General features: G+C 54.8%; 1 protein-coding gene across 5 annotated transcripts; it reads left to right on the top strand.

Annotated features, from left to right (window-relative positions):
- The first annotated feature begins 545 nt into the window (after nt 1-545).
- NECTIN2 (nectin cell adhesion molecule 2) lies at nt 546-27,261 on the top strand. 5 transcript variants are annotated; one of them, XM_059152199.1, is made up of 10 exons: nt 546-866; nt 11,836-12,231; nt 14,825-15,121; nt 15,852-15,969; nt 16,352-16,500; nt 23,003-23,156; nt 25,225-25,288; nt 25,431-25,517; nt 26,135-26,394; nt 27,016-27,261. In XM_059152199.1, exons 1-10 carry the CDS (start codon nt 779-781, stop codon nt 27,227-27,229), a joined length of 1,827 nt encoding a protein of 608 aa, XP_059008182.1. In that variant the 5' UTR covers nt 546-778; the 3' UTR covers nt 27,230-27,261. The 5 variants fall into 5 exon arrangements, 4 of the variants coding, with proteins under 4 accessions (XP_059008182.1, XP_059008183.1, XP_059008185.1 ...); XR_009348701.1 differs by lacking the exon at nt 25,225-25,288 and having other exon boundaries at nt 547-866; nt 27,016-27,156; XM_059152200.1 differs by having other exon boundaries at nt 547-866; nt 26,135-27,261.
- Nucleotides 27,262-27,635: the final 374 nt, after the last annotated feature.

Raw genomic sequence — 27,635 nt, 5'->3', positions numbered from 1 at the left:
TCTCAGCCTGGGGGCGGGACTCCAGGAGGGGCGGGCCTCTTACAACCCACGTGCCTCACGCAGGTGTGACGACGAGGCCTCAGCTAATGCCGAAGGGGGCGGGCTAGAACTTCGCGCGGGGCTGAGTCCAGGCGGGACTGAGTTCCAGGGAAGAGGCTGGACCAACTGCAGGGAGAGTGGGTAGGCGGGGCCTATGAGGGGCGTGGCTTCAGGGGGTGGAGAGCGCCCTGAGCCCGGGAGGGGGCGTGACAGAACCTTAAAGGAGCCACCGGCGATCGGGGGAGGCGGGGCGCGGGTGGCCTGCTGGAGGGCAAAGGGGCGGGGTTTGAACGCCAGGAGAGGCGGAGATAGAATTCTAGTGGAGGGGCGAGATCGAATACCCGGGAGCGGCAGGTGTAGAATCCTGGGAGGGGCGGGTGCAGAGTGCTGGGCGGGGCGGGAGTAGAATCCTAGGGAGGACCCGCGTGGAATCTCAGAGAGGGCGGGACAGCTTGAGCCAGTGGGGCCGGAGCCCAAGGTCGGCTCCGCGGGGGGGATGGGGGAGGGAAGGGGTGGGTCCTGTGACGTCAGCGAGTCGGAGCTGCGGGAGAGAAGCCTGGGGCCGGGGGCACCGAGCGGGGAGAGCCCGGCCCCGAGAGCAGAGCCGCGAGAGTAGACCGGGCGGGAACCGGCCGAGAGCCGGAGCCCCTCAGACACCTGCTCTACCGCCCTGCGGATCGGCGCTCACGGAGTGGCCCGCAGGCCCCCGCCCGGGCCCAGTCCCTCCCCGGGCCCCCCCATGGCCCGGGTCGCAGCCCTCCCGCCGTCGAGATCGTCGCCGACGCTGCAGTTCCTGCCGCTGCTGCTGCTTCTGCTCCGGGAAACCGGTGAGAAACCACAGACGCCCACCCCCCGCGCGGACCCAGTCCCTTCCCCACCTTTGGAGTGGGGGGAGCCTGAGCTCCACCCCCAGTTCACCGAGCCCTCTCTCTCGAGCCCTTTTCCTCGCTGGCCCCTACCGACTCCGACCTTTTCCTCTCTGCAGCCCTCTCCCCTCATCACCCTTCTTTACAACTCCCCCAGCCTACACCGGACTTCTCGGTTACCTCCTCCCCCTTCCTCAGATTCTAACACCAAAAGGGTTAAATCCAAGTCTTCGTGACCCCCTCCCCACCTTGCACCGAGCTGTCAACCGGATCTGGGGTTCCGTCTCCGCTTACCCCCTCAGGCATGTGGGGAATTTCTGCCCCCTCCCCCAGCGGGAGGGTCGCGACAGGAGACAAGACCATCCCCCCATTTTCCTTCTCCCAGGGCTGGGCGTCTGAGGCCTTGGGAGAATTGAGGGTAGGGGCCAGATGTCCAGGTCCTCCAGAGGGCGCGGGAGCTCGGACTTTGGGTCCCTTGGAGGGCCAAGGATGAGTACCAGCGACCCTGGGCCTCAGGGAGATGAACGCTCTGTCTCTTGAGCCCCAGAAAACAAGGGGCTGGGGCCTGGCTCCTGGGCTCCAGAAAAATTAGGGGCTGGGGGCTCCGTCTCCTGAGTCCCAGGCAGAATGAAGGCTAGGGACTATATGTCCTGGGTCCTCGTCAAATTGGGGGCAGACAGGGCACAAACTTGGTTCCAGGTTGTGAGCAGGGGGCTTTGTCTCCCGACTCCTAGGTAAAATGTTGGGGGGAGGGTGGAAGAGGCTCTATCCCGTGGACCTCAGATTTAATTGTGAACGTTGGAATGTCTTCTGAAATCCAGTTATAAAATGTGGGCGGGGGACCGTGTTCTTGGCTTCTAGATGTAATCAAGGGCCAGAGACTCTATCTGGAAAGCTGGAGCTCGGTCGGTGGGGTCCCAGGCCGAAAGAGCAGCTGAGTCCCACAGGCTGGGACCCTTCCCTCGCCTTGTGAACCGTCGGCTGGGACGTCCCTGGGGAAGTTTTACCAGTTTCGCTTTGGCTGAACCCGGGAGGGAGGGGCAGGCGCTCTCCCGACTCCCGATTCCGGACTCCCTGGTTTCGGGACCTTATCTTTTCTCTTGGTCGCGCCCTTGTCCCCGGAGCCGCTGCGGGGAGGGGGGGGGGATGCGCGGAGCCGCCGCCCTAATCCCCCGCCTCTCCCTCCGCTCTACCCACCAGCCCCCTCCCGTGCCCCTCAACCCCCTGGAGGGAGGGCGCAGCTCTCAGAGGAGGGAGGGGCTGGGAGGAAACAGGTGAAGGAGGTTTTGGCCCCGCCCCTTGCAGGTGACCGGGCTGTTTATTCTCTACTAGAAACTCTGGATGTTGGGAGTTTCCCAAGGGTTTGCCCAGAAAGTGTAGGCGGGCCCGGGAGGGTGGGGAGAGATGTCTTGGGGGAGCCCTTGGTTACCCTTCTGACCTTATTTTTCCCAGCATGTCTCTGAGTTGTCTCCCAGCCTTTCCTTAGAGCTGGGTACTGTCTCCCCTTCGGTGTCAGAGGTAGGGAGATGAGGTCAGACCTGCTGCTCTGGGGAAATGCTCAAACCCGCCTGACCTTGAGCCAGGCTTTGACGTGATCCATGATCTCCTGGAGGATTCTAGATCTCCCTGGGAGGCACATCCTATTCCTGTTCCCATTTTGCAGATGGGGACACAGAGGTTTCAAAAGGGCCAGCCTCTTTCCCAGGGTCCCCAGCCTGTCCCCTGGAAGCCGGACTGCAGACTTCAGAGCCTTTCTTGGCTCTGCTCCACCGGGGGCCTCTGAGCCTCCATTTCCTCCTTTGTAAAACTGAGATCCTAACCCCTTCCCTGCAGGGCCATTAGGAGGATTCAGAACTCTTGCTGATCCCATGTGAAAGCTCTTAGCACCTGGGGAGGAGGGCCTTCCCCTTTCCTGACCCCTCATCCCTGTGCCTACACTCCCTGCTTTTCTCTGCCTCCCTCCCTCTCTCCCTGCCCCCCCCCCCCATTTCTCACCTCTCTCTGGTCCCCTGGCTGTCTCATGTCCCACAGAGCTCTCTCCCTTTCCTTTCCACCCATCTCTCTTTACCTGTCTCTGGCTCCTCAGCCTTCCCCCTCCGTGGCCTCCTCGGACTGAGGGTGCACCACCTGGGCCTCCAGCTGGGTCCTCCCCAGCTTTCACTGTTCGTCCTCATCAGCCAGGCAGCCCCACGGTAGTGGAGGGGATGGGAGGAGAGGGGATGGCGGGCCTGCTGTCTCTTCTTGTTAGGAAAGGGGGACTGGGGAGCGAAGTGGGGGTGGGTCTGCTCACAGGCAGGAGCCGGAAGGGGGGAGGGGGCAGAAGAAGAGGGGAGGGCCACTCACAGAGAGGGCAGAGATACAGGGATGGGGAGAGAAGCCCATGGAGTGTGCATCTGAAACAAATTTGGGCTTGGGATCAGAGACAAACACTAGAATGGAACGGAGAGATGGGAGAGAATGAATTACAGCCCACAGGGGTGGGACAGCAAGCTACTGAGAGGGGACAGAGAAGGGCGGGGGGTGGGGGGGGAAGTTGGACAGAGACAGCAGAATAAAGGCAAGAACTGCCTAAGGAGAGAGACACAGGTTTGGTGACAGGCTGGGAGCCCAAAAGCCTCCAGCCATCAGTGATGTTGATGTCATGACCCAGGGAGGTCAGGGCACAGGAGAGCCTCAAGGCCAGGCACATGTGGGGGCCCCAGGGAATGGTGGACATGGGAGGGACAGGGAGTTAGGCATGCCAGCCAGCTCCTCCGCCCCACCAGGGACGCTGTTACATTTTTAATGTCCCAGTGAGGCTGAGAAATGGAGCAGGAGGGGGAGGAGAAGAGAGACCCACGAGATGGCCCAGGCACGCAAAAGTATTATCAGAGATGTAGGGAGATGGGCAGAGATGGGGAGATCTAGCAGGCAGGGAGGTCCCAGGACCAGAGACCCTGAGAGATGTACTCTCAGAAATCCTGAGAGATTAGAGACCCCAGGAGTCAATGCAAGGACCCAGTTTCCAGAGGCAGGAGACCCAGACCCAGGGAGACTGGGCTCTCAGATGTCAGACATAGAGAAAAGAGAATACGAGAACAACTAGGGATGTGGGCCATCTTCTTTGGCTAGTGAAAATGTTCCGAGATGGGCTCCGGTTTGGGGGAGTCCCCAATCTGTAAATATAAAATATACCGAATACGTAGCATATGAATATAGTGTCCCAGTAGACCGACGGTGCTGAACGGTGTGGTTCGAATTGGATTGGATGGTATGGACGTTACGTTTCAGTACAACTGTCAGAGAGAACATGAGAGACGTGGAAGGAAAACAGAGGCTCTGAGAGAGACGGAGGTAGAGGCCAGAGACCCTACTTAGGAGTTGGAGGCACGTAGGCACTCACTCAGGGCTCTGGGACACGAGAGATCAAAGGGACAGGACCTGTAAGAGGGAGGCCAGAGTCGCGTTGCCAGAAACATTTTGGGGGCACATGTAGACTGGGTATATGAGCACTTCTTTCTGTCCAGGGGGCTCAGCCAGGAAGAGCAATCCTAGAGACTCACCCCAGAAATACCAGACCCCATAGGCGAGGGCTTCAGGGTGGTCGAGCCCCTGCAGGAAGGCAGGGAGATTTCAGCCTGGGGAAGGGAGTGATAACCACCATCTGAGAGATGACCAAGGGAGATGGGGAGGCAGGTGCAGAAGTCCTGGGCACAGCCAAAAAGCCTGTGTCCTGGCGGCAGCTGCTGCTGCTCACCGCCCCCCCAAACCCAGACCGGCTCCTGGATGTCCGCTGTGGGGGTGGGCACTGTGATTAATGCAATTAATTAATTAGCAAGGTGGCTGAGGCAGCAGCTGAGGCCAGTGCTCCAAGCACGCTGGCCTTCAAGGGCCTGCTGAGTCCGGCCGCGCCCTGCAGGGCAGGTCCCAGTGTTTATGGGTCAGAGGGGGTGAGCCAAGCCCTGGGGAGCCAGCCAGGCAGGAGCCCAGTAGTCAGGGCCTCTGGCCCACTCCTCCTCTAGGGTGCTGTAAGCCCTATGCATACGCCTTTCTGCCTTGATCTATCCTTCCCCAGATCTCAGGATTTCAGGCTCTGTGTCTCTGTCCATCACAGTTTCCTCCTGGGCTCGTACTGTCCCCAGGCAGCCCCTGCTCTGCTACCCGTAAACCCGAAGGCCTAGCCACAGGGAGAGGAAGTGTGTCCAGGGACCCCGCTGACTCCACGTTGAAACTGTCACTAGTCTGGCTTGCTGATGAAGGAGGTTTAGTGAGGTCTTGTGTTCCCTGGGCCATCCTCTCCCCCACTGTGGTGCTGGCCACATCCCAGCCAAGGTCAGGGCTCTGGCACCGCCCAGCAGCACACTGGACACTGAGACTCTAATTCTAGGCCAGCTACCAGCCCCCTGCACCCCCCCACCCCCGTACCCCATCCCCCCAACGCACTGGCTTCAATTCCCATGCCTACATTGGCCCACCCCTGTGCCCCTAAGTCCCGCAGCCCCTCGGCCTCAGGTCCCAGCCTTTTCCACTTTCTAAACTTGCCTCTGGTCTGGCTGAGCCTTCTTCCTCACAGCCCCAACCCCCAACATCCCTGCCCATCCCATTCTGAGGGCTCTTTCAGAGGCACATACCTAACCCTGCACCCTCCCCCCCCACCCCACGTGTAACTCTCTGGGGCACCCAAAGCTCTAACTTAGCCTCAGCCTGTGCAGTTGGGTACACCACTGTTCCTCTGCCTTTGTCTCATTCATTCATTCATTCATCATATTTATGGAGCCCCTATAGTGTGCAAGGCACCATTCCAGGCTCCAGAGCCACAGGAGTGAACGAAGATCCCAGTCCCCGGGCCCTGATGTTCCATGGCAAAGACACATCAGGTGCCTTGAGGAAAAGGAAGCTGGGTCTGGGGTGGGGGTGGGGGTGGGGGGTTGTTATTATCATTAGCGTGAAGGGGGGGTTACTTGGCCCAGCAAAGACCTGAAGGAAATGAGAGAGGGAGTGGGGAGAGCCCAGGGGGTGGGAGACAGGGCCAGAAGGAGGATTCTGGGAAACCTGGGCCGCTATAAAGGCGTTAGTTTCTTTCCCGAGTGAGGGGAGCACACGGGGAGCCCCCCAATGATACAGCTCTTCAGGCCAGAGGATTTTAGAACCTATTTGTTCAGCCAACAGGGATAGTCCCCTTGGAGCCAGGCCCCGTTGTAAACACTGAGGGCTTAGCTTGTGAGCCTAACAGGACAAAGAATCCCTCCCCTAGTGATTTTTCCAGGAAGTCATGAAAGTCCAGGCTGGAAGACAGAGGAAATGCTGAGCGGGGGGCGGGGGGGGGGGAGCCTTCTGGGGCAGAAAGTTGGGGCCCAAAGACCTGCCTCAGGAGCCTGCCCTATGAGAAGTTAAGGGGCGGATTGGTTTGTTTGTTTTAAGATTTTATTTATTTATTTGAGTGAGAGAGAGTGAGCACAAGCGGACTCTCTGCTGAGGTGGAAGCCAGATGCAGGGCTCCATCCCAGGACCCCGAGATCGTGACCTGAGCCCAAGGCAGATGCTTAACTGACTGAACCACCCAGGCGCCCCAAAGAGTGGGTTTTTTAAATGCTCTGAAGCGGGCAGTGCTGAGACAAGACCCTAGATCCAGGAGGGCCACCTCCCTCAGAAGACACAGGCATCCCGCAATCACACGGCCTCCCTTAGAATGGGAAATCTGGGTCCCCGAAGGGACACAGGGGCCTAAAGGTGGGGGTGGGGCTCTGTGGGCCTGAGCTCAGGTTCCCTGGAAAAGGAATCAGGTCTCCTTCAGGAAGCCCTCCCGGCCTGCCTTGGCTGGGTCAGGCCTCGGCTCTGGGTTCTTAACCCCACTCCTGCCACCTTCAGTCTGTGGCATCCTTGACGCTGATGCCCACTGGTGCAACATTTGCCTCCCTGTCACATTGTCAGCTCTTGGAGACCAAGCACCTGACTTGTCCTGCAGCACCACACCCAGCACAGAGCCAAACATTAGTTTGGTGGTATATATATGTATTTTTTATTTTTTATTTTTTATTTATTTTTTTTTAAAGATTTTATTTAATTATTTGACAGAGAGAGATCACAAGCAGGCAGAGAGGCAGACAGAGAGAGATGAAGGGAAGCAGGCCCCCTGCTGAGCAGAGAGCCCCATGCGGGACTTGATCCCAGGACCCCGGGATCATGACCTGAGCCGAAGGCAGTGGCTTAACCCACTGAGCCACCCAGGCGCCCCTATATATGTATTTTTTAAAGATTTATTCGAGAGAGAGAGTGTGTGCATGCGTGCATGCACAGGGGAGGGGGCAGAGCGAAAGAATCTCAGGCAGACTCCTTGCTGAGTGGTGAGCCCAACATGGGGCTCGAGCTCATGACTCTGAGATCATGACCTGAGCCCAAGGCAGACACTTGACTGACTGAGCCCCCCAGGCACTCCTGTTAGGTAGTGTTCATTGAGCACCTACTATATGCGAGACCCTGGTGTGGGCTCTGGGGGTACAGTGGGGAACAACAGACATCCCGTCTTTGGGGGGACCAACCCTCTGGCACCCAGGACCTCTTTGCTGAGTTGCTCTTTTTTGCATGGACCCCCTCAAGGAGTCAACCTGCTGCCCCGCTCCCGGTCTCCATCTCAACCTCTAGAGCTTCTCTTGAGCCCTTGTCAGGACTTTTTGCTGGCTAGCCAGGTTTCCAACCAGCTCCGCCTGCCCTTCAGGTTCCCTTGGTTTAAGCCTAGTCATTCTCCTGCTGAGGAACCCTCCATGGCTCCCACTTGCCTCAAAGGAGAAAACCTAACTCACTGGCCCCACCCTACTTGGCTCCCTCCAGAGCTCACGAGGTCGGATGGTTTCTCCTGACAGAGTGCCCGACCGTCCTTACCCAGCTAGAAGGAAGCAGAGCCTTTGGGGACCTTTGTCCCACACTCAGTGCCTTTGGAGGCCAGGTGGGTGAAGGGCACCGGCCCCTGAAGGAAGAGGCAGCCTTTCCTCCGTTCCACCCCACTGGGGACCCACAGGAGCCCCACATCTTGATTAATCACCAGGCCCTTCGGTGGGTTAGTAGATTACTGAGTGCTAGTTCATGTGTGAGACAGTGCTGTGTGGGCCAAAAGAAAATACAAGCGAAACTGGATTTGGCCTGTGGCGGGCGGCTAACGGCCTGTTTGACTCACCGGCCCCAGGCCCTGCAGAGCCCTAATGGGAGCAATTCGTTCCATGGAACTCTCACAGGGGATCCTGGAGTGTGCTGTGAACATCCCCATTTTACAGATGGAGGAACTGAGGCTCAAAAATATGGACACCCACCTGGAAAGGGACCGAGTCAGCAGGAAACCCGTGACAACCAGTAGTGTGGCCTGTCCAAAGGGGAGAAAGCCCCGTTTCCAAAATATTAACTCTTGGGCTGTTTGGGGACATGCGTGGGAATTCTGTGAGACGGTATATCTATTACGCAGTGTTCTTGACCGATGGCTTTTTTCCAGAAGTTTCTGGGACTGCCCCCGCTGATGGAACTCCCTTCTGCTGGGGACCCTATCATTAGGGTCTCCTGTTAATGTTTCCTGGGTTCCCATGTGGGGCTGGTGGCCGCACACACTCCCCACGCCCCATCTCCATCAAAGACAGCTGCACAGCTGTTGCCCCCCTTACGACAGGGCACATGCCCTTGACCCGCCTCGAGACTGAATGTCAAGTGCCACTTGTAATTATACCTACCTGGCCCGCCTTTATTCAACAAACACTGATCTCCTGTTTCCTGTGGCTCCTGAGCTAAGTGCTCCACAAATATTCTTTAATCTTTGTAACAACCCCTGGGAGGTGGGCCCCGTGATTATCCTCATTTTACAGCTGAGGAAACCAAGGCACAGAGAGGTCAAATGACTTGCCCAAAGTCGCATAGGCAGGGCATAGCGGAGTCAGGATTCGAACCCAGGCAGTGTGCCCTCAGTCCCTGTGCCCTCCCACCTGGCATAACAGACCCACAGTCCTCTTCATCCTGGTTTCTATTACAAGTGAGAAAATAGGGCGCCTGGGTGGCTCAGTGGGTTAAGCCTCTGCCTTCGGCTCAGGTCATGATCTCAGGGTCCTGGGATTGAGCCCCACGGGCTCCACTCTCAGCAGGGGATCTGCTTGAGATTCTCTGCCTCTCTCTCCCTCTGCCCTTCCCCTACTCTCGCGTGCTCTCCCTCTTTTTCTTTCATAAATAAACAAAACCTTTTTAGAAAGAACAAGATAAGTGAAAAAAGAAAATACACGTTCACACAAAAACATGTATGCACATGTTCATAACAGCTTTGTTCATAATCGACAAAAAGTGGGAACAACCCCAGCATCTGTCCACTGATGTGTGGATAAAGGGAACATGGTACATCCAGACAATGGAATATTATTCAGCTCTAAAAAAGAGAACAAAGGCCTGGTATTGGTACTGATAATGGGCACTGGGTTTCTTTGGGGAAGTGTAATTGTGTCCTAAAATTGATTATAGCAACAGACACTACATACAAGGACTCTTGTGAATATACAAAAAGTCATTGAGGAGCGCCTGTGTGGCTCAGTGGGTTAAAGCCTCTGCCTTCAGCTCCGGTCATGGTTTAGGGTCCTGGAATCGGGCTCTCTGCTCAGCGGGGAGCCTGCTTCCCCTTTTCTCTCTGCCTGCCTCTCTGCCTACTTGTGATCCCTCTCTGTCAAAATAAAATGTTTTTTAAAAGTGATTGAATTGGACACTTTCAGTGGGTGAGTGGGAATGATATCTCAAGAAAGCCCTCCAAAAAAAAAAAAAAAAAGATGGGGGCAGTTTGGGTGGCCTAGTCGGTTAAGCATCTGTCTCCCTTTGGCTCAGGTTTTGATCCCAGGGTCCTGAGATCAAGCCCCACATCAGGCTCCCTGCTCAGCTGGGAGCCTGCTTCTCCATCTCCCTCTGTTCTGACCCCTCCTTGTGCTCTCTCTCTCTCTCCCCCAAATAAATAAATAAAATCTTAAAAGAAAAAAAAAAGCTCAGGGTGCCTGGGTGGCTCAGTGGGTTAAGCCGCTGCCTTCGGCTCAGGTCATGATCTCGGGGTGCTGGGATCGAGTCCCGCATCGGGCTCTCTGCTCAGCGGGGAGCCTGCTTCCCTCTGTCTCTCTCTGCCTGCCTCTCCATCTACTTGTGATTTCTCTCTGTCAAATAAATAAATAAATAAAATCTTTAAAAAAAAATAAAATAAAATAAAAATAAATAAATAAATAAATAAAATCTCTTAAAAAAAAAAAAGCTCAGAGAGCTGTAGTTTTTCTAGAAAGGTGAGAGAAAGTGTAATTCTGTGCAGAAAAAAGTCAAGGCTGCCCTCACACTTTAAATATTTAAAAACTGGGACGCCTGGGTGGCTCAGTTGGTTAAGCAGCTGCCTTCGGCTCAGGTCATGATCCCAGCGTCCTGGGATCGAGTCCCACATCAGGCTCCTTGCTCGGCAGGGAGCCTGCTTCTCCCTCTGCCCCTGCCTGCCATTCTGTCTGCCTGTGCTCACTTGCTCTCCCTCTCTCTCTCTGATAAATAAATAAAATCTTAAAAAAAATAAAAATAAAAATAAAAAATAAATAAATATTTAAAAACTTATTTTGTGACATGCTTATTTTTTTTTTTTAAAGATTTTACTTATTCATGAGAGACAGAGAAAGGCAGAGGGAGCGGGAGAAGCAGGTTCCCCACGGAGCAGGGAGCCCAATGAGGGACTCGATCCCAGGACCCCGGGATCATGACCTGAGCTGAAGGTGGACGCCTAACCCAACTGAGGCCCCCAGGCATCTGGCTTATTTATTTTTTTGTTGACTGATTTTGAGGGGGATTCTTTTTTTTCTCCAAACATTTTACAAGATTTTTTTTTTCGTTTGACAGATCACAAGTAGGCAGAGAGGCAGGCGGGGGGCCGGGGGGGCAGGAAGCAGGCTCCCCACTGAGCAGAGAGCCCGATGTGGGGGCTTGACCCCATGACCCTGAGACCATGACATGAGCTGAAGGCAGAGACTCAACCCACTGAGCCACCCAGGCACCCCACTTTTTTTTTTCCATCCAAACACTTTATAGTAGGAATTTGCAAACATACACGCAGGTATAAGTGGGAAGAAGAGCTCAGGAGCCTGCCTCCCGCTCTCCCGCCAGACTCCACAGCAGATTACATTTTGCCGCATTGTCTTCATGGCTCTCTCTGTAGCTGGTTTTGGTTTTGCTGACCCATTTGAGGGTATGTTGTGGACATGATGGTGGAGCCACAGGAATGCTACCTGCCTAAGGTTGAACCACCATGCTTAAGAATATTAGTGAACAGGGGCACCTAGGTGGCTCAGTTGTTAAGCGTCTGCCTTTAGCTTGGGTCATGATCCCACAGTCCTGGGATCAAGCCCTGCATCAGGCTCCCTGCTCAGTAGGGAGTCTGCTTCTCCCTCTCGCACTCCCCCTGCTTGTATTCCCTCTCTTGCTATCTCTCTCTCTCTCTGTCAAATAAATAGAATCTTGGGGGAAAAAAAAAAGAAGAAGAAGAAGAATATCAGCAAACATTCCAAAGCAGCCCATAATTTAGTCCAGATTCCCATATCCCTAGTTTTCCTCAAAATATATTTCCTGGGGGCGCCTGGGTGGCTCGGTGGGTTAAAGCCCCTGCCTTCAGCTCAGGTCATGATCCCAGGGTCCTGGGATCGAGCCCAGCATAGGGCTCTCTGCTCAGCAGGGAGCCTGCTCCCCCTGCTCCCCCCTGCCTGCCTCTCTGCCTACTTGGGATCTCTATCAAATAAATAAATAAAATCTTTAAAATAAAATATGTTTCCTGGATGGCCCTTTTGGAATGGGGACCCAACAAAGGCTCCTACATGGCATGTGGGGTCTGCATTTCCCAGGGGAGTCCCTCCATGATGGCCCCGACTAGCCTGGAGGTGTCTGGGTCCTTCCCCCTGCCACCAGTCTCTTTCTCTTTTCTCTCCAGGAGCCCAGGATGTCCAAGTTCGAGTGCCACCCGAGGTGCGGGGCTACCTGGGCGGCACCGTGCAGCTGCCGTGCCACCTGCTGCCTCCGGGACCGGAAGTCCGAGTGTCACAGGTGACCTGGCTGCATGTAGACGCGGCCGGGGTCAGTAAGAGTGTGGCCGCCTTCCACCCCTCCTATGGCCCCAGCTTCCGCAGCCCAAAACCTGGTGAAGAGCGGCTGTCCTTTGTCACTGCTGGGCAGAGTGCAGGGACCAGGCAGGGCACCGAGATGGATCTGCGGGACGCCACGCTGGCCCTCCGGGGACTGACAGTGGACGACGAGGGCAACTACACCTGCGAGTTTGCCACCTTCCCCAGTGGCACCAGTCGCGGGGTGACCTGGCTCAAAGCCATAGGTGAGCAGTGCGGGGAGTCAGGGAACAGGAGATCCCCCCCATCGCGGATCCCTTTCTCTCTGGGCTTCAGCTGTGATATTGACTTTCCCTGTGGTCTTCGCTCAGTTAGCAAATATCTGTTAAGCACCTACTGCATGTCAGACTCTATCTTGCAAGTTGAGGACACAGCAGTTCCCAAGGCTTTCAAAAGTATAGACTGAGCACCTTCTAGGTGCCAAGCAGTATTCTAGGTTCTGGGCATGAAGCAGTGAATAAGGCAGAGCTCCCAGCCCTGCTGGGGCTTCTATTTCAATAAGGGGGGTGCCAGAGAGTAAATAACATCATAAGAAAAATAGGAGTGGGTCAAGTGGATGTAGGCGCATTGGAAGCTGGGGGGCGTGGGGCAGGGGGCAGGCTACAGTGTTGGCTAGGGAGGCCTGGTGAAATCTGAACAAAAACTAGAAAGAGATGAGGGAGCCCTGTAGGGTTAAGTAAGGGAAGAGAATTCTAGGCAGAGGGCATAGCAAGTGCCAAGGCCCTGTGGCAGGGTGCATTTGAGGAAGAGCAAGGAAGTCAATGTGGCCAGAGGCTTGTGAATAAAGGCAGAGTAGGAGGGGAAAAGATCAAGAAGATGATGAGGGCCACAGATCACAGGCAGCCTCAAGGACCACATGAAAACTTTGGCTTTTGCCCTGAGAGAACTGGAGCTGTGGGAAGTTCTGAGCAGGGGACAGATGTGATCTGGGTTTGGTTTTCACAGACTCCTTCTGGCTGCACACTGGGGAGACGGGTGGAAGCTCGGGAACCAGAGGGCAGGAGGTAATGGCAACTAGATCAAGGTGGAGGCCGTTGGGTAGCAAGAAGATGTCGGGGCTTTGGAAATACATTAGAGGTAATGCCAGGGAATAATCAAATTAGCAAACAAAGGGAATGGAGTCCCTCATCGGGCTCTCTGCTCAGCGGGGAGCCTGCTTCCCCTCCCTCTCTGCCTGCTGCTCTGCCTACTAGTGATCTCTCTCTCTGTCGAATAAATAAATAAGATATTTAAAAAAGAGAAAGAGAACACAGGCAGGGGACGTGGGAGAGGGAGAAGCAGGCTCCCTGCTGAGCAGAGAGCCTGATGATGCAGGCCTCCATCCCAGGACCTGGGGTCATGACCTGAGTCCAAGGCAGACGCTTTATGACTGAGCCATCCAAGCTCCCCAAAGGCTTCCCTTTTTAATGGAGCCTGAAACCCCAATTGTTTTGCATAATTCAAAGCACAGATCTCCACCACTGGCAAAGGTCTCTCCCTGTGTCATCATGTGTTCTTCTTCTTCTTTTTTTTAAAGAGAATCTTTTTTTTTTTTTTTAAGATTTTATTTATTTATTTGACAGGCAGAAATCACAAGTAGGCAGAGAAGCAGGCAGAGAGAGGAGGAAGCAGGCTCCCTGCTGAGCAGAGAGCCGAATGCGGGGCTCGATCCCAGGACCCTGAGATCATGACCTGAGCCAAAGGCAGAGGCTTTAACCCACTGAGCCACCCAGGTGCCCCATCATCATGCGTTCTGTTCAAGGGTTGTGTAGAGAGCACCTGCCTCTCACTAGCTAGCAGGAACATGGAACAGAACAGCCAAAGCTCTGCTTTCCCAGAGCAGCAGGTGACGTGAGAGCCCCTAAAAGGGAGAGTCAGATGTCAGGGAAGTTCCCTTGAGGAAGTGAAGCCTGGATCTGGAGGAGGAGGAAGAGCAAGCCAAGAAGAAGGGAGGCCCAGACCCTACCAGGCACATGGTCGCCAACACCTTGCTGTGGGTGCTGCAAGGACCGAGGGAGGCGTGGGTCACATGCCCGGAGTGGTCGGGCATGTGGCTGGGCAACCAGGGAGCATGTGGGGAAGCCCAGCGGAGGCTCTGGCAATCAGGGGAGAAAAGGAGGGAAGGAGGAGAGGGCTGTACTACATCGATGAACTCTGGAGAAACCCAGTGAGATCCACAAGGCACCTGGGGCCATGATGCAGAAACTCGGGACAGTCCAGTTCTACCTGTGGGTTATTCCTCACGGACGTTTTATTGTTTTCCTCCCAGTATCTTTCCATGGTTTCCAGGAAGATGGGTGAAAAGGGCAAAAAATTTCCAGCTTTGGGAAACTCCACAACCTTTATCCCACTTCCGGCACCCCCATCTTCTGGCAATTACAGGGAAGAAGTAGGAGGTCTTTTGAGCTGGACCTTTGAACTGCATTATTCTGCTTTGGCTTTTTTTGAAGAAAAAAAAAAAGAAAATCTCAAGCTCTTGGACGCTGTCTCTGCTTTTCTGGCAGAGGAGGACAGATAGAATAATGTCACAGCACACACAGCATAGGGAGCGTCAGTCACCATCCCAAGGGTTTTACCTATCTGTTTAATCTACCCAACAACCCTCTGGGGTGGGCATTTTAGTTCTCCCCACTTTACAGAGGAGGAAACTGAGGTACAGGGCTGGGAAATGGTTTGCCCAAGGCCAATGCACCTGCTAAGCAGAAGAAGTGGGATTTGAGCCCCCAGTGCTTGGGGCTTCCCGGCTCAGCCCCATTGCAGAGGTGTCCATGGAAGGACCACAGGTGAGGAGTGACGTACCCCCTCTGTTGCTCTCCCCAGCACAGCCCCAGAACCACGCCGAAACGCAGGAGGTCACGCTCAGCCTGGATCCTGTACCCGTGGCCCGCTGTGTCTCTGAGGGTGGCCGCCCACCCGCTCGAATCTCCTGGTTCTCACCCCTGGATGGGGAGACCAAAGAGACCCAGATGTCGGGGCCCGTGCCCGGCACAGTCACCGTCACCAGCCGGTTCACCTTGGTGCCCTTGAGCCGAGCAGACGGTGTCAAGGTCACCTGCAAAGTAGAGCATGAGAGCTTCGAGGAGCCGATCCTGCTGCCTGTGACCCTCTCCGTGCGCTGTGAGTGTGTTGGGGTGTGATCGCATCTCCAGTATTGTCTACGCTGGCTTCCCTGGGGTACTGTCTACACCCTCCCTGAGTGTTGTCTGCATCAGCCTCCCATTCGGCACCGCCTTCCTGCCTCTTGTCTATACTGGCCCCCCGTGTCCCCTCATTGCCTCCGCTGGCTTCATGAGGCGCTCTCCTTCCCACCACGATCAGTAGGTGAGCTAGAATGGGTTCGCAAGAGCCAGTTTTATGCATTTCGTCCCAATTCCACATCCAGGGAAGTTGTAGGGACAGCTTGAAATTGACCACTGGGGAGTATTTATACCGAGGAAATTGGCAAACTGCAAAAACGGCCCACACCCACACCCCCCAGTGTTACCCCACAGCGCAGCCAGAGAGTAACTCAGCCGGCTCTTCTCCACCTCGGCCAAACACACCCCAGCCCCCAGCTCAGCACTCTGCACGCTAGCTCCCCAAACACTGCCTTTGGTTAAACCACTTCCTTTATCTGCTCCGGGTGTGGCAGGAATAACAGGCACTGCCTTCGTGGAACAGTAACTCCCTCCCGACCCAGGTGGCATCCCTGGACGGAGACATAGCCTGAACTGATTTGTCCTACTTGGGACATAGGTCTGCCTCCTGTCAACCCAGTTCATTTCTTCAGGATTTCCATCTCTCTGCTGACCTCTCCCCTCTTCTGGGACTCTCCCTGTCCCTGAGCTAGTTCCCCTATTTCCTCCAGATCCCCCTGAGGTCTCCATCTCCGGCTACGATGACAACTGGTACCTAGGCCGCAGCGAGGCCACCCTGAGCTGTGACGTCCGCAGCAAACCGGAGCCCACAGGCTATGACTGGAGCACGTGAGTCCTGGGTGGACCTGGGCCCCTGAGTCCCGGGTCTGAGGGAGTCAGGTCCTGAGTCTGAGGAGGGGCTGGGATCTGGACCCCTAACTCTGAGGGAGGAGGGGCTGGGGGTCTGGACTCCTGGGTCTGAGAGAGGAGGGGTTGGGGATCTGGACTCCTGGGTCTGAAAGAAGAGGCTGCTGGGGGTCTGGACCCGTGGATCTGAGGGAAGCGCATCAGGGACCTGAGCCCGTGAGTCTTCCAGAAGGAGAGCAGTGGCCATGTAGGGTCCTGAGCATTAGCATTTATGTCCCTGGAGCTTGGATCTTAAAGGCTGTGTGATCAGGGACCAGGCCGGGCTCCTCTGATGTCCCCCTCCGGTGACCCCTGCACCTTCCAGGACAGCAGGCGTCTTCCCAGCCTCAGCAGTAGCCCAGGGCCCCCAGCTGATCATCCACTCAGTGGACAGACTGGTCAACACCACATTCATCTGCACAGTCACCAACGCCGTGGGCACGGGTCGTGCTGAACAGGTGGTCCTCGTGCGAGGTGAGCAGGTCTTGGAGGTTGTCCGCTCCCCAAGTGTTTCTCCTTTGGGGTTCCGGGGCCGCGTTGAGGGAGGCTGTGCCGCCGGCCTGGGGAAAGATTCAGACCCGCCTTGCCAATGAGAACGGAGGTCCATGTGGCTTTTCTGTCTTGTCCCCACCTGGGATCTGGATTGGGACGACAGGATAGGCACTGGAGGAAGAATCAGGAGGATGAGGCCTCTGCTGGGGGCTTTCTAGAAACTAGAGACCTAGAAAGAGATTCTAGGAGGAGACTCAGGGACATCGCCCTGGGCTCCAGTTGGAGAGACACATGTCACACAGCTAGACAGACACGAATAGACACATTTGAATACTGATTTCTTACCATGAGTGCTAGTCAAGTCACATCAGGAAATCAGTTTTCACATGTGTTGGAGGATTTGTGTTTCTAGAGGGGGTGTTTTGGAAATGGCGGCTGAATGTGTCTATGGGTCGAAAGTTCTCAACAGTCTCCCTGATAATGACCTCAAACTCGGATGGGCCCCAAGACAGGAGAGGAAAAGAACAAGGCCAACGAGGCCTGAGGCACTGGCTGATGGAAATGGGGTAGGAATCACAACTGTAGACTGGGAGGGAGGCCGTGTGCCCTGAGACACAGACACGGGGACCCCCGAGCTGGGAACAGAGGCCCTTTCATGTCTCAGTAGGCAGGACCCACATCTCCAGAGACATACTCTGCTCTGAGATGGCCTTGGAATCAAAACAGAAACTCAGCTAAAACAACCCACACCCTCAGACCCACCGTCACCAAGACCCACAGCCCACATGAGCAGAGGCATACACCAGACAAAGCCAGGTGACCCCAGCCCAGAGCCCCCCAGGATACCACGTTTACCATTCTTAGAAACCCCCTCCCGGCACACCCGTTCATGCAGCACACCTGTGCAAACACACAACACAGGGAATAGTGCCTTGGTGGGCTGGGGGGCGGGGGCTGTGCTCAGAAACATGACCAAAGACAGACACACATAAACGTGAGGACACATAAGTGTGAGTACCCCCGCACACCTGGAGACAGGCGCCATGGCCAGACACAGAAACAGATCCCTTTCCTGAGACATAATCTTATACCACACACACGTGCACACATGCACACACACCCCTAGAAACAAATGGAAACAGATCCCTCTCAGGAATTCTGACACGCCCCATAGATACACGGCACCCCCGTTCAGACCCACTGTCCCAGGAAGTTATACTGTCCCAGACACTATCACGCAGACATGCCCACCGTGGGGAGAAACCCCAACAGTTTCACACGCAGAAACCATACCTCACACACAGATCCTGACAAAGAACCTCAGAGACGTTCCCCAAGGCGCACGCCCTCAGAAACTCCCCAGAAACCCTGCTGCATTCAACAGATCGTCATCTCACAAATATTTGTTGAGGGTTCCTCTTTGCCAGCATCCCCCTTGATGTTGGGGAGACAGTGGTGAACTGGATTCAGCCCCGCCCTGGAAGACACACCCCAGGGAGGGCAGGCTCCATCCACCCTGCCACGCCCCACTGGAAAGCCCGCCCCTGAACCTCGACCGCAGATCCACACCCAAGAACCTGGTCTCCCCAGGCACAGTCATCAGGACACCCCTGTAAGGGGCAGAGCCTTGAACACACAGATGCAGTCATACTTGAGGGTCACCAGAGGAATACACACCCACAAACACGTGGACACCCCCCACAGCCCCTTGAAACACACAGAAATCCCAGGGACGTCCCCCGCCAGAAACCACCCCCTCCAAGAGAACACACCAGCCTCAAAGTTAAGCCCTTCAAACACACCCCTCAGAGAGACTCAGCCCTATGGGAAGACACCCCGGCTCTGCAGGGACCCCGACGCAGGACGTGATCCCAGGACCCCGAGATCGTGACCCAAGCGGAGGGCAGATGCCCCACCAACTGAGCCCCCCAGGCCCCCCTCACTCTCAGCCCTTGAGTCGCATCTAGAGGGTCTCGGTCACCTTGCACTCCCGCACACGGCCAGACCCAGACGTGCAGTCCCAGGCACGGGGTTCAGGGTTCGTGTAAGCACAACCGTAGGCACACAGGCTGTGCCACAGGCAAGACGGTGCCTTGGGGAGACAGGAGAACTTTTGACCCACAGGCTCATGAACACACCCACCCGCTCCAAAATACCACCTGCAGAAACCCAGATAAACATTCCATCCTGCGCCGAAACAGGTTCCCGGACGTCACTGATGGGCGTTCTCAGTAAGGAAACTGTTGCACGCCTCTAACCGGTGTACCGGTATAGACAGATATGACAGACAAAAAAAAAGAAAAAGTTTCACAAGATAGTATTTATTCTTCCTACTTGGGAGATACTTTTTCTAGTCTGCTTTTTTTTTTTTTTTTAACTGCTCCTCTTGAATTGCTAAATGGATTTGACAGCCCTCCAGTGGGGCTTTATTTGAAAATGCCACTTTTTTTTTTTTTTTTTGACACAGAGGGAGAGAGAGAGATCACAAGTAGGCAGAGAGTCAGTAGCAGGCTCCTTGCTGAGCAGAGAGCCTGATGTGGGACTCTATCCCAGAACCTTGAGATCATGACCTGAGCCAAAGGCAGAGGCTTAATCCACTGAGCCACCCAGGTGTCCCTGAAAATGCCCCTCTTAAAAGAAACACCCGGAGAAACACGGGCCCTCTGGAGCCTGGGTCCCAGCCCCTCCTATGTGCAGGGTGTGGGTAAGAGGGGTTTAGGTATAAGTGAGTTCCCCGTCTCCTGATTTCTCCCCATCTGCAGCCCTGCATGCAGGGGTGGGGGAAGGGGCATGTGTAAAATGTGTAAAATGGTTCTAGGTTTAAACTGTATCAATGTCTATTCCTGGTGTGCGGCCTAGACCCCACCCCTTGTCCCCGCCCCACCTCCTGCACTCCTCGCAATCCCTGGCTTCCTTCTCCACTTCCAGACCCTTCCCCTCCCAGCTGTGGGCCCACTGCCGGGAACACTAGCCCAGCTGGAGACAGTGGGCTTTATGAGCCCCCATGTTCCACAACTGGGGACATGGCCCAGCCAGGAGGCAGGCTACATGGCCTGGACCAGGTGCTCCCAGCCACTTCCAAGGGGTACAGGGTTTCTCAGGAGCACCCTCCCCCTTCTTTCCTCCTTCTCTCAAATCCACCGGGCTTTGGAATCTTGACAGTCTTGACCCCCAATCCAGCTTGGCTTTTTCCTGGCTCGATCCACCCAAGATTCCATGACCCTAACCTCAGAGCTTTTGCGAGGATTCCCCCCTGTCCAGGCCTGTCCAAAGCAGGTCGCAAACTCAGATGCCTCTGGGGTCCTGGCCAGTGACCCTCTGGCTGGGCGCAAAACCCTTGTTCCGAACCCCGCAGCCGCCTTCACGCAGCTACTGCCCTTCGCCGGGCAGAGACAAGAACTTGCTGTGACCGATCTGAGTTTGTTTTTCCCTAAAAGAAATCTGGATTTTTTTTGGGGGGGGGGGGTGAAATCATCTACTTTCTGCAATGTTAGCAAGTTTAATTTTTGAAAAACCCTGTGCAGGTATCAGGAAACACATCTGGGAGCCACCAGTTGGCAACCCCCCTCACACGCCCATCCAAAGTGCCCAGTGTGTGTAGCCCAGAGTGGACAGGTTCTACCTTCTCTCCACCTCCCCCATCTTCTGCCCAGAGTCACCTCCCCGATTTTCCCGTCACTGCCCCTGTTGTGTCCTCTGCCCCCCAACCCCGCACCACAGATGTGTCCTCTTGACCTCGTGTCTCCCTTTTCTCTCTCTCTCACCCCTCCTTCTCTCTCCTCAGACACACCCCGGGCCTCGCCCCGAGACGTGGGTCCAGTGGTGTGGGGGGCCGTGGGGGGGACACTGCTGGTGCTACTGCTTCTGGCTGGGGGGTCCTTGGCCTTCATCTTGCTGAGGGTGAGGAGGAGGAGGAAGAGCCCTGGAGGAGGAGGAGGAGGAGGAGGCGAGAGCAGTGGAGGAGGAGCCTACGATCCAAAAACTCAGGTGTTTGGGAATGGGGGCCCCGTCTTCTGGACGCCAGCCGCCCCTGGCCCCCTGAAGCCGGATGGCAAAGAGGAGGAGGACGAGGAGGAAGAGGAGGAGAAGGCAGAGGAAGGTCTCATGTTGCCTCCACCCAAGGCTCTCGAGGACGACATGGAGTCCCAGCTGGACGGCTCCCTCATTTCACGGCGGGCAATTTACGTGTGACCCTGAGACAGACAGAGACAGAGACAGAGACACAGCCAGCCACGCCAGCCAAAGGGTTCCAGACTGGTTGGACTCGTTTTTCTGGACGACACTGGAGCTCAGATGCCACCTCCCACTTCCCTGGGTTTGGGAGGGAGCTGGAATCACACACTGGACTTCTGTCTCCAGGGCTGCATGGGGAAGGGGAGGCCCCGGGGGAGCTCAGTCATGGGGACCTAGAGAGGAACCCCCCCCAACACACACACACAGAACTTGTTTTTGGCTCTGACCCGCCCCAGCCCCATGGCACTCAGGAGTTAATAAACGCCTTGGAGGAAAACATCGGGGGTGTCTTGTAATACGTCAGACCCCCTCACTGGGGGGTGGGACAGGGACTACTAGGTCCCGGGGGTGGGAGCCTGATGGGGACTAGACTTCGGGGGCCAAGGGAGGGGAGGGGGGCTCTGACTACTTGGATTGTTCAAGGACTTACTGGATGCCTGAAACCCCCAAGGCCAATGCAACTCCGGAAGGGAGTTGCTGGCTTCTGGGCTCAGAGACTAGGAAAGTTGGACTTGAGGGGCTTCCCCCAGGACTGTGGCTGCCTTTCTGCCAAGGGCGGGGGTGGGGGGAATAGCCAAACTGGTGAGAGCCCAGAGCTCCCCAGAACAGACAGGGAACCTGGACTGCTTTGCCCTCGTGGGGTGGGGCCAGAGCTCAAACTTGACCTTCTTCAGTTGCTGAGGATCTCAGGAGGGAGGGAGGCCCCCTTTGTTCTCTGGGCCCTGAGGATATAGGGCGGGTGGAGGTATTAAGGAACCAGAAAAGTCCCATCTTGATGACACTGAACTGTGGCCTTTCTCAGTCAGCCTTCTTCCTCTTGTCCTAGTCGCAACGGGTTTTCAATGATTCCAAGGGAGGGGCTGCAGCTCCTCCAACTAGAAAATCTCCCAAACCCATGCCTGGGAAAGGGGGGGCATTGGGGGGGCCAGTTTCGGTCCCAGTCACCTGTGCTGTCCCGAGCCCCACCACGGAGGATGCGCCCGGAATGCCCGCGCGGAGCCGCCAGGTGGGGCTTGGGGCATCCATTTCCCACCAGTATTGATTTCCACTCACTCTGCCAGGGACACAGAGGTGACTTGGGCAGACATAGCTCCGCCCTCCCACTTCCCCCCTCCCCACCGGGTGTGCCAGCAATAAAAACAGGAATAACAGTACTTTCAGGATGGCACTGTGTGGACTGAGTGAGCAGCAGTTACCATCATCCCGCTACCTCTGAAGTTCTCCCGAGGCCGCCAGGCTGCAGAACAGGAAGTTGTGGAAACGAGTGACCCAGACATTCTTCCTCTGGGCAACTGAGCCATGGGGCTGACTGAGGGTGGAGCCTGTGGGTGGGGCTTGCGAACACGTGCAGTTTCCTCTGGTTGTTTATGGTCTTGTCCCCCACCTTGGGTCCCCCATGCCTCCTCCCCAAAATGGGAATTTGGACAGTCTGGCATGGGGTGGATCCTGGAGCGCCGGTCCCCTCCTCGCACATCTGGCAAACACCAGCCAGGTGCCAGACTGTGCCCCTTGGAGCTCGCAGTGGCCGTGGAAAATGACAAACAGGTGACATCGGGGACAGAGAAGGACTCCAACCGAAAGACCCAGGGGGGCATAGCTTCTCTCAGTTCCTTCTCCTGTTAGGTTGGCAGAACCACATCCCCTGCCCAGGGTGATGACTCCATTCCCTGTAATGAATTAAGGGTTCTGATCCCGATTCCAGAATACCCACCATTCTGCGCCTCTTAGCTCTGCTGGGTCACCTCCCTCCCTTCCCTCCTCTGCCAACCCCATCTTCTCTGGCTCTGTGGTCTTTTTGCTGCTCCTTCAAAGTAACACAAGGCTTCCTCAGGGCTTTTGCACTGGCTGTTTCCTCTGCCTGGAATGATCTCATTTCCTCCTGGCTCACCCCCTACTGTCCCTTCAGGCCTTTGCTCAAATGCCGCCTCATAGTAAGTCTCTCTCCGATGACCCTTGGGGTTCCCCACTCTGTCACTTCCTTACCACCTTCCCCACTCTGTCTTTACCCTCGATCCCTTACTGCCACCTGGCGTGATAGCTGTTGTGTTCGTCTCTGCACCCTTGGTCTCTACCCAGCTAAAACAGATGTTCCGTGGGAACAGGGACTTGCAGATGTTTTATTCGACGCTGGCACGCAACAAATGCTCAGTAAGAACCAGGGAGAGGAGGTAGACAGGTGGGTGATGACTTAGAGAATAAGAAGCTCTGGCTTTCTCCTGGAGACCCCCTGACGCTGTCCCTCTTCTTGCAGAGACCCCCAACACAGCAGGCGCAGGGGCCACGGGTGGCATCATTGGGGGCATCATCGCTGCCATCATTGCTACCGCTGTGGTCGCCACAGGCATCCTCATCTGTCGGCAGCAGCGGAAAGAGCAGAGGCTACAGGGGGCAGAGGAGGAGGATGAGTGAGTGATGGGCCCCGAGAACTGGGCGGAGGAAGGGTCCCAGAATCTGGGAACCGAAGGGGTGGGGGGAGGGGAGTGACCCCAGATCACTGTGACTTAAGTGGGGTAGAGAGGAGAGTTTCTTTCTGTCTCCTGTAAAGTGTGGGTAATGACAGCTCTGCTCTGTGACATCACCAGAGCCCAGGCTTCTGCCACCTTGTTGTTCTAACTTCCCTTCCCTCGCATTCCAAAATGGCTCCCCATTCTTCTAGCACTGTCTATATACTTGACAACCAGATACAGCCCCCTGACCTTCAAGCCCCTATTCCTGCCTGGGGGAAAGACAAATAGAGGGCAGTGACCTGCCCTATAAGGGAACCCATCACTTTGCCTCACTCTCCGTCAGCCAGAACCTGTTCACATGGTATATCAGCTTCAGGGGAAGCTGGGAAATGTAGTCTTTACCCAGGGCGGCCATGTGGCCTGCTAAAATCTCAGTCTGAGTACGGAAGTGCCTGGATATTGGAAGAGAACTAACCACACTTCTCTGTGCAGAGCACTTGTTATGTGCCAGGCTTGGTAAAATGCATTTTACTTGTGGGACCTCGATGAGGCTTCACATCCATTCATTGATTCAGTGAGTATTAAGAAAGTAACCATTCAGGGCCAGACGCCAGAGGTTAGGAATGCAATGATGAGGCAAACATTTTTAAAATGTTCACATGTGTAAATACATCACAGAAATGAAATTCTCATAGGGAACCCATGATACCCACTTCAAAGAGGAAACAGGAGAGACCCAGAATCACTTGCTGAAATTCTTCCATCAAGTGAGCATTTGGGGACCAAAATGATTCTGAAGTAACATAGTCCAGTGTGTGCATGTGTGTTTGTGTTTCTCTGTGTGTATGTGTGTGTGTGTGTGTGTGCACATAGTAAGGGTAGGGACACTTGTTAAAAATGCAGATTCCTGGGCTTACAATAAACCTACTGAATCAAAACTTTTTTTTTTTTTAAGATTTTATTTATTTATTTGACAGAGACAGATCACAAGTAGGCAGAGAGGTAGGCAGAGAGAGAGAGAGGAGGAAGCAAGCTCCCTGCTGAGCAGAGAGCCCGATGCGGGACTCGATCCCAGGACCCTGAGATCATGACCTGAGCGGCTTAACCCACTGAGCCACCCAGGCGCCCCTCAAAAACTTTTTTTAAAGATTTTATTTATTTATTTATTTGACAGAGAGAGTGAGAGAGGGAACATAAGCAGGGGAAGTGGGAGAGGGAGAAGCAGGCTTCCTGGGGAGCAGGGAACCCAGTGTGGGGCTTGATCCCAGGACCCCAGGATCATGACCTGAGCCGAAAGCAGACATTTAATGACTGAGTCACCCAGGTGCCCCTGAATCAACTTTTGCAGGAAGGGCCTGAAATCTGTAGCTCCCTGAGTGATTCTGATTCACAAGGAAGTTTCTGCAACTTTCATTTATTCATCCATTTTTTTAAACAAAGATTTACTTATGTGAGAGAGAGAGAACATGAGCAGGAGGGGCAGAGGGAGAGGGAAAATCCCAGGAAGACTCTACACTGAGCACAGACCCCCACACAGGACTTGATGCCACAACTCCAAGACCCTGATCCAAGCCAAAACCAAGAGCTGGACGGTTATCCAGCTGTACCGCCCAGGCACCCCTCATTCATTTTTTAAACAAATACTCTCTGACTTCCTCACAGTGAGTTCTGAGAACACTGTTGAGGACACGGATCTCATTCTTTCCTCACTTTGCTCACAGTGGCATAGTTATTGAATGATATCAGAAATAATGTTTCAAATACAAACTCAGTAAGTGCTCCAAGAGAGAAGAACAGCTAGATAGAACCATATATCAGGAATCCCTAATCCTCCTGGAGAATCGGGGAGGCTTCCTGGAAGAAGAGAAATTCATGGGATGAATAAGAGTTAGCTGGGCAAGGGGGGCTTTTGGGGGAGAGGCAGCAGAAAAAGAGATCGGGCAGAGGGAAGGGCATCTGCAGTGATCCTGGGATAGGAGGGCTTCTTGGGTCTGAGACTCCACTTGACCTTCCTCCTACCCAACAGTCTGGAGGGGCCTCCCTCATACAAGCCACCAACCCCCAAGGCGAAGCTGGAGGAGCCTGAGATGGTAAGCACTTCCCCAGGAGCCCAAGCTGTCCCTACCTCCACACCCGCACCTTTTCCCACAGAGGCCAGGGCTAGGAGGGTGGACTTCTGGGGAGAGGCCAGCTGTGAGAGGGTCCTGACCTGCCCCTCTTTCTTCCTTGCAGCCCTCCCAGCTTTTCACTCTTGGGGCCTCAGAGCACAGCCCACTCAAGACCCCCTACTTTGATGCTGGCGTCTCATGTGCGGAGCAGGTGGGAATTCAGGGAGGGTTCGGGGTTTGGGCTTAAGGGCCAGGGATCAGCTTCTGACATAAAAGGTCCATCACTAAAGATCATAACTCAAGGCCAGTGCTGTATACTCAGAGCTTAGAGCACAGAGATGTGTTTGGGATTCAGTCGGGGAGATCATGGTTGAAAAAGTTCAAGGACATGAGGTCCTTGTCACTTAGTGAAGACTGGTTGAACATCTACATTTGCCAGATACCGTGCCTGGAGATGAGACAAAACCAGTTGTCATTCCCCTCTGTGGTCTCTTGGATATTGGGTCAGATACTGAAGCTGAGACAAATCAAGGTTTAAGGAGCTCTTCAGGGCTTAAGTTTATGTAGTTGAGGTCAAGATTGAAGTCAAAGGTTCATGGAGAAAGTCTTGTGGTCAGCGATCAAAAGACAAAGGAGAGGCCCAGGACTGACAGGCTCTGGGCTTTGAGCTGGAGACAAGCCATATGATTGCTCCAGTGCAATTTCCACCCAGCCGAACAAGCGATGAAGTCAAGAGATGGTCAGGATTTGGGGGGTCAGAGAGCAGGCTGGGATTCTGTGTAATGCACAGGAGATGACCTTGGACTCTTTTTCCCTCCCTGTCTCCAGGATATGCCGCGATACCATGAGCTGCCCACCTTGGAAGAACGATCAGGGCCCCTGCTCCTTGGGGCCACGGGCCTGGGTTCCCCCATCCTGGTGCCTCCTGGGCCACCTGTCGTGGAGGGGGTTTCCCTGGACTTAGAGGAAGATGAGGAGGAGGAGGAGGAAGACTATCTAGATAAGATCAACCCCATCTATGATGCCCTGTCCTACTCCAGCCCCTCTGATTCCTACCAGAGCAAAGGCTTTGTCATGTCCCGGGCCATGTATGTGTGAGCTGCCATGGCCCTGGCCTCTCACCTCTCACTTTTGAGCCCTTCACTTTCTGGGATCTAGATCAGGGATCTAGTGCCCCCTGACCTCTGGCCAGGCCATGGCCCGTTAACACACAAAAATACATCTCATCTGTGACTTCTGCCTTGGTGGCTCCACTATGACCTCTAACCCAAGATCTCTGACCCAGAGAAACTGGCCATGCAGAAACCTGGTAACCTTATCTCACATGGGGACAGGCGAATATGTTTCTGCACAACCTCTGACCCAAGGTCTCCTAAGACTGTGACCTTAGATCATACCTCTCATGTCCCATCATCTCCGAACTCCCCCCAAATCCCAAAGAAAACCCCAGACCTCCGAGTTGTCCTCAGGCAGTAAAATCCCAATAATTCTGCGGGGTAGATGTTGGGGGTACCCTGCTGCTCAGACCTGAGCCCTCCAGGCAGCAGAGCCCCACTCACCCCCTCCCTACCCTGTCTGTTCCCCAAAGACAAGAGGGAAGGGATTCCCCAACCCAAGGCAGAGCTTCCCCACCTCCTCCCTCCTGCAGGCAGGAGTCTCAGGGTCCAGACCCTTCCCTGAGCCCCCACTACCCCAATTCCTGTCTACAGGGAATTAAGCCTCATCCCAGGACTAGATGGGTTAAGCTTCATGCGGTGTGCCTTGCCGGCCCCAGCCTTGGAAGAAGTTGCTGTTACTTTGAAGACTACTGAGTCCTTTTACTCCTGCCCAGTGGGATGGGACCCAAACATCTCCCAGGAGGGAGATTGGCCGGGGCGGGGGCGGGGTGGATGCTGGGGATATAATACTGTTTTTGTAATATAGCATTTCCTACAAAATCTGAGTTTATACTTTGACCAGATGTCAACTTGTGTTTTCTGTGGGATGTGAAGGGAATAGGAGTGGGACATGAGAAACAAATAGGGCACCTAGAGCTGAAGGAAATCAGGAGGCTAGAAGTCAAGATGGGTTACAGGCAAAAAACAAAAGGCCCAAAGATATTTTAAAAATAATAATAATTAAGTGAGGGAATAATGAGCGAAAACGCGTAAACCAAAAACATAATGATGGGTAACAGAAGGAGAGGGGGAGGAGTCCAGGGCAGGGTGGTTGACAAGGAACGGCAGTCTAACGGGTGACGGACGGAAATAAACGGAACAAAGATAGAAATGGCAGTAATTCCGTCTGAGGGACTCAGGTTTAAGCGAGAAGTGGCAAGTAAGTATAGGCC

Source organism: Mustela lutreola, chromosome 16 (genome assembly GCF_030435805.1).
Source record: "Mustela lutreola isolate mMusLut2 chromosome 16, mMusLut2.pri, whole genome shotgun sequence".
NCBI classification, from domain to species: domain Eukaryota; kingdom Metazoa; phylum Chordata; class Mammalia; order Carnivora; family Mustelidae; genus Mustela; species Mustela lutreola.
The sequence above is the reverse complement of the archived record's forward strand: the minus strand, read 5'-3'. Positions and strand labels throughout refer to the sequence as shown.